Here is a 17,092-nt window from a genome sequence, read left to right on the forward strand (position 1 = left end):
TTGTTTTACCCTGCTTGCTGGTCGGTTTGCAGAACTGAGTAAGGTTGCGTGCTTTAGGCTGAGGAACTGTTTTCTTGGCCAAGTGGTCATCTTGCACTTCAGTGCTTATCTGTTTTATGAAGTCCTCAAACGTCTACAGCATTTGATCACTCGGCCTGTCTTTTTAATTGTGCTTGCCTTTGATTTCGGATGGAGATGTGCATCATCCTCGGCTTAGCGGTTTAGACTTTCTAGTGTTCGGCCGCGTTACAACTCGTTGTTTTATTAAATGTTTCCATTTTCGAGACCAGAGGAAATTGACGAGATCGGCACTAGTGTGCAAATAAATCAGAACCTCCTTGGTAAGGGCTAGCAGTATGGGGTTGAAGTTTTGACTAGGTTGACGCTACAGGCGCTGTAGTGTTAATCTGAGCAGTAGTCACTGGGGCGACAGCATACTAATAGTACAGCCGTGGAGAACGAGAGTCTGATTTCATAAGTGACAGGTTATGGGCTTAAGACACATCTGTTACACCCTTAAGCGAAGAGGTACTTTCCCCCAGGCACTCCACCCAACTGTAACTGGGGGCTAAAATATGTGGGAGTAACCCTGCAATAGGGCACCGTCTCACCCGGGGGAGGGGGGTCACATGTTCTCAGTCCAATTGACGTTATGGGAGTTGATGGATGAGTGACTTTGCTCTGACATGCACTTCACCTATGAATGATTATATTTCAGTATGACGAGGCGATCGTTTTTTCCCCATAGCTGAGGCCACAAGTCTCAGGCAGTTGCAAAGTACTACAAAGGCGTCGCACCCTGTTGACGTCACAGATCTGCGCTCGACTTCGAGGCCACATAGCCACGCCCATCTATTCTGGACGTGGAGCAATCAGAACACGCCAAACGCACGCTGTGGCGATCCTTGCGGTGGGAGGCCTGGGACGTGGACCAATCAGAAGCTGCCCGTTGGGGTCGAGGGGGCGGGCCCCGTGATGTCAGCTGTGACGAAATGGCTTGCGGAACAGAGGGCCGGGAGACCCAATGAAATCACGCCGCGTCCTGGGCCTTGAGCTGAGAAATCAACCGGCGAATGCAAAGGGAAAAAATCCAGAAATATAATATAGAGGGGATATGGTGAGTGTAATCTGCACAGGGCAATAAGAAGCCAGTGACGAACAGAGAGAGAGGCTTTATGCACTGAAGTCGTAGTCGTTATAGGAGGGTTTTAGTTCATCCATTGAAGCTGCATCGTTCCAGCAGAGTTACAAGCAAAGACTTTTAAAAATTACCAAGGTAAGTTGGGCAATGTCATCGCTGTATGAATGTGAGGTTCGTGATAGGTGTGAGAGAGTGCACAGGTATTGACCGTACTGTGCCCGGCATTTAGCGAGAAAAGCAATCGAGGAGGCTCGTCGCTCGAAATTGCTTATTTTGTCCGTTTCTGTTAACTATGTCTCTTTTGTGCTTTCGGGAGATGTGGAAGACTCGCTTGTCGATCGCGTTAAACTTATTTACATTCTGTCATGGCAGAGATCAAAACAAGTAAAGACAATCCCCAACGTTAATCTGTTTAGAGATGACCTGCTTTTTGCCAGACCGTTACTGTTTCCTAACCTGCCAAACCGTTGCATCCATTGAAACATGTGGTCGATAAATTTGGTCTCCGCTCAGACGCGCAGGTCAGAATTGGGGGCTGGAAGTTTCCACGTTTGTAGGCTTTGAATGACTGTCTTGATGCAGGTGCACATAGGATGAGGATTTCAGTCGTAAATAATTAATCAACCCTGTTCACTTCAGTGATAGCTACAATAAGCGGTGCGTTTCTGACCCTGTTTTACCGTATTTAAACGCATTACGCTTTAGAGACGCAACATCCGAGTAAAACAGGATGTTGAACTTCCTGTTGTTAGTCTTAGTGCTGTACTTGGCATGAGTGTTTAATAGAGAGAAACGTGTCATTAAAGCGCAGGTTGTAGATCAGAGCACCTGATTATAAACCAGGGTCTTTGGAGTATTAACAACTCAAATAAATCATAATAAATATACGTTCTGTGACTTGACTTGAGTTGCATTGCTTGTTGAAATCAAGTCCCTGTTTTGTATGCCTGATATACTGGGTTGTTTGCTCCTTTATAGACCATCAGTGCCGTGCTTCTAAACCTCAGCCCATGAGTCTGTAAAATGTCTGCTTACTGTTATTAAAATGGATGACAGTTGTGTTCAAAGTGACTTACGTTGTTCCATTTGTACTGTGCAAAGCTCTCTGTTCAGTGGTGCAGCTGTAGCGTTTACAGCCAGGAGCCCAGAACTCTAGCCTCTGTCCCAGACAGCTGCCCACGTCCCTACTGTCCTGTCAGATAGATCTTTAATGCGCAGTGGCCTATGTGGAAAGTGCTGTGATAAAGCACCGAGAACACATGCAAATCTCCAATTTTATTGGACATGTGCAAATGAGAAAGGACACATTTCAGATAGACTCGGCAGCTGAGGAACGGAATGAATTTGAAATCTTTTTCACACCATGAGAGCTGAAGGACACCTTCATGCATGTTTGCTATTCATTAGGCAACCTCCCAGCACTTACAAGTCATTTGGCATCGGCCCGCATTCTTTTTTGAGCATCTCTTCCTGCAATTTGTGATTCAGGGCTGAATGCACGGTGAAGCCTTTTTGTATCAAGCACTTCTGAAAGAACAGGACAGTTGCCAAAACAAGTCAGATTGATAATATGTAGTTTTTATCCTCTCATAATTTATAGCTCTTCTGTTCAAGGTAAGGTACATTGCTGTGCATCATTTTGGAAAATATGCCTTATTTATCTAAATAATTTAGTTTGCTTTCACATGATTTTGTTCCCCTGGACAAAAACAAGCCCTAAATGAATGCCTGCCTACCGAATTCTGCCACACTGCGAAGAGTCAAATATCGAGGGAGGATTTCCAGCAGGGTCTGGCCACAGCATTTTGAATTACAAATAAATCGCTGGAAAATGTATATTGTTTCATTAATCATGTTCTTTCACCTTTCTCCCTCCAATAAATAAGCAAGCCCCATGACGCATGGAAGATATCGGGTGATGTATCGTCAGAGACCATCTGCTTGCTAACAATATATGATTTCTCCGTCACTCCCAGCAGACATCTGCCATAAGCATAGGCGGACATCAGCCTTGGGTCTTCGGGATGTTCTTTTGAGTCAAGCCTTCAGTTTCTAAAGGATGTGACACTTGGGTTGCATTGCTAATGGGCTGCTTTCCTTCAGGAGGGGACCATGGGTGGAAAGCTGACTCTCTGGGCTCTCTTCTGCCTCCTGGTGGCACACCTTCCCTCTCACACCGGTATGGACACGTTACTGCGTTACACTGTTGCTGCCTGAGCTCAGATCAGAGGCCGGCAACAGCACTCTTTGAGAGCTGGCTTCCTGCGGGCATTCTTGGAATCTCGCAGTTACCACTTGAGTAAAGAGGTAGCAGATGACTTCGTAATGAAATTAGTGGAGCTATTAAGAATGGAGGTAGAATAAAAACCAAATAACTTTTCAGCCCTCTGAACTGGAATTGCGCTCCATGCTTTAGCTTAAGGGCAGCAAAGTCTAGTTCTGGAGGTCTTTGGACACTGTTGGTACTATCCATCTGCCTTCTCTTAGATTTACAAACTTTCTAAATAATATTTAACTGCTAAATTAATAACGCAAAGGAAATTGAAAATTCTAGTGTTTGGCTTTTGCCCTGTGTGGAGAAGTCCTATATAACCACTGACATTAGTTCCAGAAGATATGAGAAAGAGAAGTGTTAATACATGAACTGATGACTGCTGTTTATTAGCAAATGCAACAGTAACTCTTTCAGTAAATCTCTTTAGAGCAGTTTTGATGTTGGAAGTGAAATGGTCACTGTGTGTTCTTTTATTCGTCTATTACAGGCACTTGTGCTGAGGAACCTGAATGACCAATATGTTGTGGCTATAAATTATTTTGTGTTTTAATGCAGATTCTGTAGCAGTTATGTCAGTGGACCTGGGCAGTGAGTGGATGAAGATAGCAATAGTCAAACCTGGTGTGCCAATGGAGATTGTTCTGAACAAGTAAGAGGTTCTTTCAGTTCTAAACTTAGATTTACAAAGGTATGTAAAACAAAGAGTGACAGGAATGTAAATTATTCAGCTGGTGCTGTGTTCGTAAATTAAGGCTGGGGTATCCCCTTTATACGCCTGCCATTATAATTAGACCATTGACTCATTTGAAGTCAAACATGTCATACAAGTCATTCATTTGAGGATTATAATTATTTTCAATTTATCTAATCTGAATACATAACACACGATGGAAAAGTGGAAAAGACCAACTTGTAGATGTCATTTAGTTGTTCTCCTGTAACTCACACTCTGACGTGAATGGACATTATCTGTAGATCTCCATATTTCGGGGTGGTGTTTAGGTACCTCACTTGCAGGTTCTGCCCAGGACAGAACTGAATTCCCTCTGAGGTAGGTAGGGCTTCCCAGGAAAACATGCCACAGCTCACATCTGAGTCTGCCCAGGCTTTTTTTCCTGTAAAAATATGTATAAAAAAATCACATGAGGGAAAAGGAGTTCGATTAGGCTGTGCAAAAATGGTTCTTTGTTTGCATTTTTTCTGCCTTGGGTTAGATGGAAGTTGTGTTGACTTGCTCTGTGCCTGCTTTGTGTGGCACAGGGAGTCCAGGAGGAAAACTCCAGTGGCCGTCTGCTTGAAGGAGAACGAGCGTGTGTTTGGGGACGGGGCGCTGGGAGTGGTAAGGACGATGTGTGGGCTCACCGGCAGTCTGAAATACCAGCTTGCTTCTCTTGCTTCAGACAGTGATGCCTCTCTCTGAAAGACCCTAAAGAGAGAAGTGATGATCAATCTGATGAGCTACACATAAAGTGAGCCTCTGTCAATCTGTTATCTTCAAAATTCCAAAGTAGTTTTTTGGGAAAAAATGATTTAAAAAAATCATAAACACTTTTGTTCACTGAATGAATAAATTAAACGGTGTGCTATTAACAATCAGCTGAAAACCTATTTGTAATGCTCCATATGACTGCCGTTTTAAAAGCTGAGCAGTTAAGATTCATCTATGGGTGTTCACTTCCCACTTTTAACCTCACACTTCCTATCACATTTTACTTGAAATTGATTAATCTTTAACAAACGTTTAGCTTGAAAGAGTCTTGTAGCACAACTGTATGGACATCTTCAGTGAACGGGAATATGTAGTATTTAGGGACTTGTAATCGCAACCCTGCAGCTGTGAGTGAACTCGAGATGCATCCCACCTATTTACATACTTTCTCAGTTTTTCACTGCCGCTTTTCACGTGGGCTTTAAGTAGCATTTTTCAGGAACGCAGCTGCTGTGGAAATCGAGATCTGTGTCTGCGGCTGTCGCTTACTCTCGCCCCTGTCCTCTCCTTCCCCAGTCTGTGAAGAACCCCAGGCAGGTCTACCGGTATCTCCAAGACCTGCTGGGAAAGAGGCTCGATAACCCCCAAGTGGCGCTGTATCGGAAACGCTTCCCCGAGCACCAGCTGGAGGAGGACAAGAGCCGGGGAACGGTGCTTTTCCGAAACACGGAGTGAGTCTCTGTCTTTCATTTTCACTGTCTGCGTCCACTGTCCCACGTTGAGCGTATTCAGAATACTAAAGCATACCGAAGAGGAGTTTTCCAGCGATTGTATTCTGAATGACCATGTTTTAAGCATAAAAACATCCGTGTTTAGAAAAAACTTTCTCTGTTGGAAGTAAATGTACCTATCACTTTTCTTTCAGATAGGAATGAAGATGACTTTTTTTTCTTCTAGTTCAAATGGAATCTTTTTGCCTGAAAGATTTTCCAACAAGCTTCTAATCTAAAGTGCTTTGTTGTTGTAATAGTTGCCTCTCTCTCTGGTCGTTACAGGGAGCTGAAGTACTCTCCCGAAGAGATCCTGGGTATGGTGTTGAACTACTCACGCAGCCTGGCTCAGGATTTTGCAGGTGAGCTCCATGGCAGAGTTAAACAATGGAGCATCTCCAGTTTCTGAGGTTTACTGCAGTTAGTACTGCTGCGCAGGCATGCTAAGTGTCTTCTTATCATTATCAGAAGTTAACCTTGACCAAGTTAACCATGAATCGCTGATATGCGCCCAAGAATCACAAACTTGGCTCTTTTATTTTAGATAAAATAACATGGGGCTTCATTAATTAAGTCATAATCTTCTATTGTCTCGTCAATTGATTCACTACTGATGTTCCTTATAGTTATATGGAGGTGTTCCCTTCTCCACAGAGCAGGCAATCAAAGATGTCGTGATCACCGTCCCAGCCTTTTTCAATCAGGCAGAGCGCAGGGCAGTCCTGCAGGCCGCACAGATGGCTGACCTGAAGGTCCTTCAGCTTATCAACGATAACACGGCAGTGGCCTTGAACTACGGGGTCTTTAGAAGGAAGGACATCAACAGCACAGCTCAGGTGCCCTTTAATGTCTTTCTTCAATTCAGACAACAACAGCACCATGCTGAGCTGTTTTATTTCGTTGTTAAGTAAGAGCGCCAGCAATGTTGTCTAGGCAATGAAAAAAGGTTGAAGGGTGGAGACCTGTCTGTAATTCTGTGTGCACAGATGTGTATATATATATATTATACATATAATGTATATTATGGGAGAGTATAAGCACTACATTTGTGAGTAAAAGGAAGACTTAAAAGTCTTAAAATTGCCAAATACAAGTAGTACACCCGAAGAAGGCTCCACAGCCGAAACGTTGTGTATTCTTCTCTCTTCAGCCTGGAATAAACCTGTACTTATTCCTTTGCAGCCTACTCTTGCTGACGCAGCTGCCCACCTGACGTTTTTTGTTACCTGTTATTGAATTGAAGATTGTAGAAACCTGACTCTGGCCTGGGGTCGCTCCTCTGACCTGGCTTCAAAGCAATTTAGACAAACTCCTGTTGTATGTGACATATCAGAAGTAACTGCAAGCCGCAGATAACAATGAGGAAAAGCCACAGGGCTATGAAACTCTGTCACGCCGCTGGAGTTTGGGACACTGTGGGGCAGTGTGTATGCATGTTCTTCAGTGCTGTCCCAAAATGGCCTTTTCCGTCCCAGATTTAAACTCATCTTGAACCTTCGCCACCCCGCGCTGCGACTCTTTGCATCTCTGCGCTGGCGCCCGAGTCTCTTTCCGCACGTGTGACCGGCGCCGCCGCCGCCACCACCTCGTGCCGGAAGCGCCCTGCTGAAATAAGCCCTGACTTGTGTGCTCCCGCAGAACGTGATGTTTTTCGACATGGGCTCAGGCAGCACCGTGGCCACCGTTGTCACATACCAGACCGTGAAGACCAAGGACACCGGCGTCCAGCCCCAGCTCCAGGTCCGGGGGGTGGGGTAAGTGGAGGTCTCTCTCCCAGGCTGGCGTAAATCTGACCAGCACCCGAGTACTCTCCTTGTAGAGGACTGTAGAGTTGCCTCCCCTTGATCGAAGGTGCTGTTTTAACATTCCTCTGAATATTAAACGAGTTCTTGACGTGTTTGTTTGAATCCTGAATATTCTGCCTCACGTAGTGTAGCAGCAAAGGTCCCAATGTACATTAAAGTAACGGTTTGCTTTTCTGAAAGTTTCAGACCTTGAGAAAATCCTTTGAATATACAAAAGAATTGGAGAAAAACTCTCAATAAATTATAGAATTATGGGTCCTGCTAGAACATGGATGAAAAGTTTCAAAGGTTAGATGAGAATGAACCTGAATCCATGGCTACACCGCTTCATTCCCAGAAATGAGTTACCCGAACCCATTCCCAGACTGCCACAAGTGTTCCAGCCACTCTCCCTCTGCCACCTGGCCCAGGTTTGACCGCACGCTGGGGGGGTTCGAGATGGAGCTCCGCTTGCGCGACCACCTGGCCAAGCTGTTCAACGAGCAGAAGAAGACCAAGAAGGACGTGCGGGAGAACCAGAGAGCCATGGCCAAGCTGCTGAAGGAGGCCCAGCGCCTGAAGACCGTGCTGAGCGCCAACGCTGACCACATGTCCCAGGTAACAGAGGGGCAGACGGGGGCAGGGAAGTTAAACCTAATCTCTGTGGGAGAGAGGTATGCTTTTTAACAATTTTAACGTGCACATTGTAATGCTCCACAGTTTTGGAAATAAAGTATAAAGAGCATTTTGGATTGCTAAGCAGCCACAAAGTTTAAATCCAATTTAAACATGCACCTGAACAATCATTGTTCTGTTAAGTCAAGGAGCACCAAGTCATTTATACGCTCGGTGTGTAATAGGACCTCTTAGTGCTCGAGTACTCAAGCTCTCCTTTCCCTTCCCTCCGTGTCCTCCGCAGGTTGAGGGACTGCTCGACGACATCGATTTCAAGGCGCGGGTGACGCGCGCGGAGTTTGAAGAGATGTGCGCCGACCTGTTTGCACGAGTGCCGGGCCCCGTACAGCAGGCGCTGAGCGCCGCGGAGATGTCCATGGTGACTTCACTGCCCCCGCTAGCGCCGTAGTCGCCGTTTCACAGAGGAGTGCCTCTCCTTCCGGCTCATGTGTCCTGATGTGCTGCGCTTTCTCTCCGTCTCTCCAGGATGAGATCGAGCAGGTGATCTTGGTAGGGGGGGCCACTCGAGTGCCCAAGGTCCAGGAGGTGCTGCTGAACGCAGTGGGCAAGTGAGTGACGGGTCTTGTTCCTGTACCGCCGTTCGCCGTGGCCTGCTGTGTGTGCAGCCTGAGTGCAGGATTGAGTTTCCGAGGTCAGACGGTGTCTGGCAAGGAGGTCCGCAGAAACAAACAGCAGGTTTTCACCCCTGCAACTCTGACACTCAGGCTGGCTTGTTCTTATTCCAATAAGGCTGGCATTCAATCCACAGACTTCATACTTTATCATTTGGGCTTCCGTTTTTTTTCTTTTGTACAGTATGTCAGTTTTGAGTGGATAAGGTGGCATTGCTTTAAGCTTTCAAGCTGCCCCGCTTTGTTAATGAAAACAGCCAAGACAGCTCTTAATTGCAAAATTGTTTTATGGCCTCAACATGAATCTGTCGAGCAGTCCTGCTTAACGTTTGCCCAATTTACCCTCCTCCTTTATACCGATAGGTTTTTTTTTTCCCCACAAGCTGAAGAAGAGATTAACAGGCAAAAATAATTTCAGTGTAAAATAAGAGAAGAACTGTGTGCAGCGTCTGCAAGAAGTTGAACATTTAAAGATCTCTTTAGGTATCCAAAAACCAAGGGTTCACTTTAAAAGCATGCATTAGAAAAATGCCTGGTTTGTGATTGAAGCCCTTGATTTTTGTGTATTAAACGGAGGTCCTGATTAAGAGGGGTTCCTTGAAAAGGGGTAGAAGCTGGAGAATCCTTATATTCGTACTCCTTGTATTGTACCCAAGCCGGTGTGTGTGGCGTCGCCCAATCGTAATACCTGCTGGCAGTGTAGCGCGGTTGTGCGCTGCACCCCGTGCCCTCCCCTTCTCCCTGAGGTTGTGAACTGTCCCGTTGCAGGGAGGAACTGGGGAAGAACATCAACGCAGACGAGGCGGCAGCCATGGGCGCAGTGTACCAGGCCGCTGCCCTCAGCAAGGCCTTCAAGGTCAAACCGTTCCTGGTCCGCGACGCCGCTCTCTACCCCATCCAGGTGAGCGAGGGGACGAATGACCTTCAACCTTTGCTTGGGGTTGATTCCAAAAGCCTGAGTCGGTGGAGGTCCTTCCCGTCTCTTACCGCTGCTTCCTGTCCTTCTGGCCAGGTGGAGTTCACCCGCGAGATGGAGGAGGAAGACGGGTTGAAGAGCCTGAAGCACAACAAGCGTGTCCTGTTCCAGAGGATGGCCCCCTACCCCCAACGCAAGGTCATCACCTTCAACCGCTACTCTGATGACTTCCTCTTCTACGTCAACTATGGCGACCTCAGCTTCCTCAGTCTTGAGGACCTCAGGTGTGTCCTAACTGCTGCCAGCACAGCTGTGCCATCCCGGCCACTCCCGTTCAGTCCCGCCTTGCATCGAGAATCGCCAAGCCCTCCCCTTATCAACAATGCATGGCAGACGGGTCCTTATAAAGAGGGGCTTTTGAAAATAGGTCCTTCGTCTAGAACAGGCTGGAAAATCCTGTATTCGTACTTGAAGCCTTGTGCTTTCCTTGCCTTCTACATGAGATAAGGTTCAGACACGCGGAGGTGAAACAGCCAAGCAGGTCATCATGTCTGCGGTACTTACTGTTCCTTTCTTTAAACCTTCCTTCCTCTTCAGAGTGTTTGGCTCCCACAATCTGACCACAGTCGCGCTCAAGGGAGTGGGCAGCAGTTTCAAGAAGCACACAGAGGCCGAGTCGAAGGGCATTAAGGCGCATTTCAACATGGACGAGAGTGGCGTTCTGACACTAGACAGGGTAAGTTAACCCTCCCTCCCTCTGCTTTTGCAACTGGTCTGGGAGAGTGTGACTGAGCTTCTTAAATGTGAAAAGGAAGCCATTTGCATTCGAGTTTTGCAAAGAGGGATTTGTGAACGAGTGCAGGAGTGAATAGAGAGGTTCGGATCTGTTCTTGCAGGTGGAATCGGTGTTCGAGACCATAGTGGAGGAGAGAGAGGAAGAATCAACTCTTACAAGTGAGTACACCAGTGAGTTGGGAAAATAATACGTGCTACGTGATCTCTTACAAGTACATTGCTTGTTGTGTGCATACTTTTTTTTTAAACCTATGGCCTGGTTGGATCTAAAAATTCTTGGAATGGTGCTAACTTTTGTGCTTAATCTGAATTGGAAGCACATTGTGAAGCAGCATTTTTTTTATCGGTTAAAAAAGAAAATATCTTTTGTGCAAATTCCAAATTGTTTAAGCCTGTCATGCTGCGCTGTCAGCTGGTTTTGACTTGATGCTTACAATGATCTTTGTTTTCTTTGTCGATAACATCTTTTAAGAACTTGGAAACACAATCTCCAGCCTGTTCGGAGGAGGGAGCTCTGAACCCAAGGCAAATGTATCCGAGCCTGTCCAGGTAAAGACAGTGTTTGTGTTCTTTGCAGTGTAGCTTCACAGAACAACAGAGCTGGAACGTGACTGCAACACGTAGATTAAGAATGGATATTGGGGGTGTTTTCCCTGCAACAGCTCAGAATTTGAACACTTGTCCCCCCCCCAACCCCCCCCCCCCCCCCCCCAGTTCATACGTTTCTTTTTTATTTTAAATGTTGTAAGGATGAGGATGAAAGTACTGCGGAGGCTGGGAAAGAGGAAGAGGAGCCGGAGCAGAAAGGAGAAAATACCCCCCAAGAGGAGAAGCAGGAGACTGGGGAGAAGGTTGAAGGAGAGCCCCAGGCTGAGAACAAGGAGAAGGTTGAGGGCGAAACGTCTGCGGAGAAAACGGATTCACAGGTAATTAGCCGTTTCCTGCGTAGCAAGATTCAGTTTCAAAACCTTATAGTGCTCGTAGATTACAGAAAATAAAGATGACATTTCTATTTGTCATATCTTTACATATTTTCATTTAATTGATTTCTGCAATGTTTTGTCAAATACAGCTCTAACGGTTGGGTGTGCTAGTCTGATTCTGTCACCCATTTAGCAATACATTGTTTCCACACCAAAAAATCATCCGCCTACCACCAGTTCAGTTTTTAGTTGATAAAATGTTCTCTTCCTGTGGTAGGCCAAAACGGAAGGAGAGAATGTTGGGAAAGAAGAAGATAAAAAGCCAGAGGAAGATGGAGGGAAAACCGAGGACAAGGAGGAGGAAAAGAAAGTCAAATCCCAGAAGAAGTCCAAGATTTCAGAGGACATTGGAGTGGAGCTGCAGATCAACGACATCTTGAACCCCAGCCAAGATCAGATTGCCTCCTCCAAAAAGAAGTAAGCAAGCCGATGAGAACCCGAAATATTGATAACCGACACCTGGTTCATAAATAAGTATGAAATGTTATCTTTCATCACTGTCCCCTTTGGAGAGCTTGACTACAGCTGTCTCATGAGAATCACATCACTTTACTGTTAGACAGATGGACTGCTTAGGTAAACCTTAGGAGACATATAATCAGTCTATAACTGATGGCTTAATGGCCAAGTCCAGACCAAACAGTTGGATGTGGTTGTTTTATATGTGGAGTTTAAAAATAGGATGTTTAAAAAACGTACCCATTTCATCACAGCACAGCATCTGCTGTTGTTACTATCATCCCCAGACAACTCAAGACGCCATGTGCAGAACTTGTAATTTAAAGTTGGTTTCTTTTCCTCAGGCTTCAGGACCTGACCGATCGGGATCTGGAAAAACAAGAGAGAGAGAAGGCCCTAAACAGCCTGGAAGCCTTCATCTTTGAGACGCAGGTACGAAACTGCCCATGTGCTGACGCTCACTATCAATGTCCGGATCGTCTTATTGATGTGGATATGAATATGCTGGTCGATAAATTGAGTTACGTAGTAATGGACCTGCAAAACCTACTGTGGAGAAAGAGATGGTGCTTTGAAGAAATTTGAATATCCTACAAGAAATGCAAAAGAAGAGCTCCTGTTCCTTCTGAATTAACCATCTCTTAAAAAGTGGTCTGTTAAATGTATGAGGCAGATCACATCATAGCTCCAAGTATCCTTGTTCTGGAGGTCACCCTAGAAGTCCCCAAACCGGGCGCTACCATTGGCTCTGTGCTGCCCTGCAGGACAAGCTGTACCAGGAGGAGTATCAGGCCGTGGTGACGGAAGAGGAGAAGGAGCAGATCATGGGGAAGCTGGGAGAAGCCTCCAGCTGGATGGACGAGGAGGGCTACACTGCAGGCACCAAGGAGCTCCAGGAGAAGCTGGCGGGGCTGAAGAAGCTCTGCAAGGCCATGTTCTTCAGGGTGGATGAGCGCAGGAAGTGGCCGGACCGGCTGGCTGCTCTCGACAGCATGCTCAACCATTCCAGCTTTTTCCTCAAGTGAGTCTGTGCACCAGGAGGGGGGAGCCTTCTGATTAATCACAGAAAGCTTTAGAAGTGAGTGGGACTGATGTTGGTGCAGGGTCTTATTTTCAGTTTTAAATTGAAGTTAAAGTATTAACTTAACCTTAGAATGTGAAAACACCTGTCCACCAATGGCGATCGCAATCTGTTCGATAGCTGATATAAATAACATCCTCCATAAAAAAAAAAGAAAATGTAAGATATCTTCACACTTGTACCCATGTTCTATTGTCTAGGAGTGCCAGACTCATTCCTGAAGATGACCAGATCTTCACAGAGGTGGAGCTGAGCACTCTGGAGAAAGTCATCAATGAGACAACGGTAACAAAACTAAACAAAGTGGAACAGGGCATTGTAGAAAGTCTTGTCTATAGAGCTGTTGTCGTTTCAAAGCTCTGAATAAATTTCATATGCAGGTTTTATTTATGGATAACTATTCACAAATGAAATTTCAGGACCTTCACCTTAAACAAATCAACTACATTCAAACTAAAAATATATATATATAAAAATGTAATTTGCCTTAAGGTTTCAGTTTTCTAATGCATTGAGACGTTAACTATTACCATGTCTCCCTCTACCTTTCCAGAACTGGAAGAATGAGACCGTGGCAGAGCAAGAGCAGAAGTCTCCAACTGAGAAGCCTGTCCTGCTGTCCAAGGATATCGAGGCCAAACTGGCTCTGCTGGACCGCGAAGTGAAGTACCTTCTCAACAAGGCCAAGTTCGCCAAGCCCAAGCCCAAGCCCAAACCTAAGGACAAGAACGCCACCAGCTCCGAGGCCGAAAAAACAAACGGCACTGCTGCAGATTCTGAGAGAGTAATCCCACCTAAGGAAGAGCCCTCCTCTGAGAAAATGGAAGGCAAGTCTGTCTCTTGACTCTTGTGTGTGATGACATCCTATACGTTTGTAAGCTATTTTTGGTTTTACAAATTATTGGACAAAAGCTTTATCTTAAGATTTGCAAAGTCTAGCCGATTTTATTTCTTGTGTATTATTATTATTATTATTATTATTATTATTATTATTATTATTATTATTATTATTATTATTTTATTTTAGTTCCCACAGTCAAGCCCACAGAGGAGGTGAAACCTGCAGAAGAGCCGCCCACTGATGAGAATTCTAGGAAGGAGAGTAAGACCGACAGCCAGCAAGAGCCTTCAGAAACCCCAGAGCTAGAAGGGAAACCAGGTACATCTCAAGCTCAAATTCTTACAAAACTGATCAATGTGGAAACTGCTTAAATATTGAAAAGATGTCATATCAGACAATCTTATTTTGTTGAACTGCAGACATCTCAAATTACTAGTTTTGTCATTTCCAATTGATTTCAACATACTCAATTGAAAATCTGCAATTTTACGATGCAACTGTAATGAACAGGGTGAGCAAAGTGGACATCTGACTAAGTTAGAGGATTACAGGTAAAAAAAAAAATTAAAACATTTAATTTTTGTATTTGCAGAACCAACAGAAAACAGTAAACTGGAAAACCACATAGAAGACGAATTATAACATCTGGAATTCCTGAAAAACAGTTCAGTGTATTTATTGACATTAATTTTTGTAATGTTTTATTGTTTTAGTTTTTTTTTTCTATTAATTTAAACCGGATTGCGTCAGTGGATCATCATCATCATCATCAAGAAAACTATAGGTGTACATTTTGTTTTTTTGTCCCCTCTTTCGTATGGACAAATCCTATTTTTTACCATGACTGTGAAATCTGCTGCTTGCCCCCCAACCCCCACCCCCACCCACCCAAAAATCAGTTTGATCAGCAAAAGTAACGTGTAAAAAAATTCCAAGCACACAAATGGGTTCTGAAACTGGCTTTGCTCCGTCACCCATTCTTCCATTTTTGGTTGTAGCTATATTCTGAATAAGGTGTGTGCAGGAAAGCAGAATTGGGAATGCTTGCAAACCGGTACAGCAGGTGGCAGTATGGTTAGGATTAGAACTCATTTCAGGGTCGGTTTCAGTTCTGAGTGTGGTGCTCATTGGGAGGGATTACCTGAGGAAAAGTGAGTTTGGTCTGGAGCTCATTCAGACATGGTCATTTTGTCGGGAAATTTTGGAGACCTTGTGTTTTTTTGTGGATTTCTACCAAGTTTATACTGAGGCTTGAATTTGGAGTCATGATCTGAAGGAGTGTCGGGAGCTATTAAATCTAGGCCTCTGGAATTTACGACACCCGATATCTACATCGTAGATCCTTGTAGGACTCGGCTGCCTTCTCATCTTTTTGTTGTTCGGTTCATTTTTAAATAAATCCTTAGGAATATTCCCAGTGGTAGAATAGGGTCCGATCTCTTGGCCCAGGGAGGCTTGATACCACATGTGCTTGCTACCAACGAGGGGAGGAGCCCTCTGTTCATGTCAGAGGAAACTTGAAGAGTTGCTAGCATCTTTTGTTTTTTTGTCTTATTTGGTGCAATGAGGAGTTTTAATGGTCTGATTCAGAATCGAATGCTGTTTTATCACAGTCACATTCTGAATTTAGTGGCCGATGTTCGACGTTTTTTTTTTCCTCCTTTGATGTGCAGGAGTAATGTACAACCTCATCAGTGTTGCATGTCTTTGAGCACTCACTTTCTTTAACTCGTGCTTTGCTGTAATAAACAAGACGCGATACGATATTGTACCCTTAGGATCCCAGCTTACAGAGATTTCTTCTTTTTTTTAGTGAAGCTGGGCAGGCTCAGAATTACAAGGGCAGGATTGTTGTAAAATTATCATCTTGTGGAGTCCCTTGAAGATCTCTCCCCTGCATTAACAATCCCACTGAGAAACCCGAGTCTGAGTGCTGTATGATGTTTAAAGAGCACCTCCCAGCAGTGCGGAAGCGTATGAAACAGTTGCTGTACACACATTGTTGGTATTTAAGAAACTGGTATAATACAAGAGCCCTCACTCCTGGTCCTGGGAACTCAAGCGTCTGCTGGTTGGTGCTTCTAAGCACTCAGTTTAATAACTCTTAACAGTATCTTCTTGGTTAAATTCATTGACATAAAGGTGTGGGTGCCTAGAATCAGGACTGGGAAAGCCTAGTGTTGTGTACAGTCAATGTGAGTTATTGACTTAAGTCAAAATGTTTTCTGCATCACTGGTCTACTTAAAAGCCTTAAATAACAGAGGGATGACTTTATTTGTTTTGTTTGAAGAATTTGCTTTTCTTCCAAATTCATACCACAGTACGTGGGTTTTATTGTCATACAGATTTTAAACTAGGAATCTTTTGCGTTCTAGTTTTAAGATATTTTTGGAGATACTGTAAATGCTGGAATATGTCGATTTGTGTTTCACAGACTTCTTTTCCCGTGCTTGTGGTGTCAATCCCAGACACATTTTTCTTTTTTCAATACCGCCTGTATTGCAAAATACTGTTTGAAATGACCTAGCTGGAAGCTAAACATTTAATGCATTCATTCTACAATGTCATAAAAGTAATTAGGATTAAACGTTTTTTTCAGTACGGTTTTCAGTCTGTTGAAAATGGGTGACAAAAGTGGGCCTGCGATCGAAATGAGATTGCTTTCCGTTAAATTCATAAAGGGGCCTCCTCCGATGTGATACATTCGTGTAGAGCAGTCCCTCTGTATCAGGAAAATAGTTATTACAAAATAAATTAATAATTTTGTTTCTTTGTGTTTACCAGTACTATCAAAGGTATTCTTCTAATGATCAAACACTTCCTGCATCTATTTAGGATTTGTCTGACTGTGGTATTGTCTTTGAACTCAAAAGACTTCCCCCCGAATAATAGACTTTGCACTGGACTTCGTAAGACTACAGCTTTATTTCCCATCACAAACAACTCATAAAAAGCAAAATGCTCTGACCTGTATTTTGGAGAACAAGTCCGTATATTTCAGCAAACATTGTTTGGGAACTGAATGGGTTAGAAAGGTATATCATCATATTTTGACTGGAGGGTTAAATGTTTTTTCTAAAATGTTAATAAAGATTTTTTTAATGTTTTTTTTTGTTCTGATTAGTTTGTTTTATGAAATGGCATTCTTGGTTAGTAGTGAGGTAGCATGAGGAATCCTACTCCCTTGGGCCCCTGAGCAAGGCAATTAACCCCAGCTGTTCCAGGGGTGCTATACAATGGCTGACCCTGCGCTCTGACCCCAATCTTCTCTCCTCGTCTGTGTCTCATGGAGAGCAAGCTGGGGTAGGCG

The 17,092-nt window shown here is 44.3% G+C and overlaps 1 protein-coding gene across 1 annotated transcript; it reads left to right on the forward strand.

Annotated features, from left to right (window-relative positions):
* Nucleotides 1-38: 38 nt before the first annotated feature.
* hyou1 (hypoxia up-regulated 1) lies at nt 39-16,888 on the forward strand. Its single transcript, XM_069182809.1, has 24 exons — nt 39-1,276; nt 3,245-3,320; nt 3,972-4,065; nt 4,677-4,755; nt 5,422-5,576; nt 5,901-5,977; nt 6,270-6,451; nt 7,254-7,369; nt 7,831-8,017; nt 8,319-8,453; nt 8,561-8,643; nt 9,475-9,607; nt 9,719-9,906; nt 10,220-10,358; nt 10,519-10,576; nt 10,890-10,966; nt 11,167-11,343; nt 11,618-11,817; nt 12,204-12,291; nt 12,624-12,880; nt 13,141-13,225; nt 13,494-13,767; nt 13,968-14,099; nt 14,374-16,888. Exons 2-24 carry the CDS (start codon nt 3,254-3,256, stop codon nt 14,421-14,423), a joined length of 3,033 nt encoding a protein of 1,010 aa, XP_069038910.1. The 5' UTR covers nt 39-1,276; nt 3,245-3,253; the 3' UTR covers nt 14,424-16,888.
* Nucleotides 16,889-17,092: the final 204 nt, after the last annotated feature.

Source organism: Lepisosteus oculatus, chromosome 23 (assembly GCF_040954835.1).
Source record: "Lepisosteus oculatus isolate fLepOcu1 chromosome 23, fLepOcu1.hap2, whole genome shotgun sequence".
NCBI lineage: Eukaryota > Metazoa > Chordata > Actinopteri > Semionotiformes > Lepisosteidae > Lepisosteus > Lepisosteus oculatus.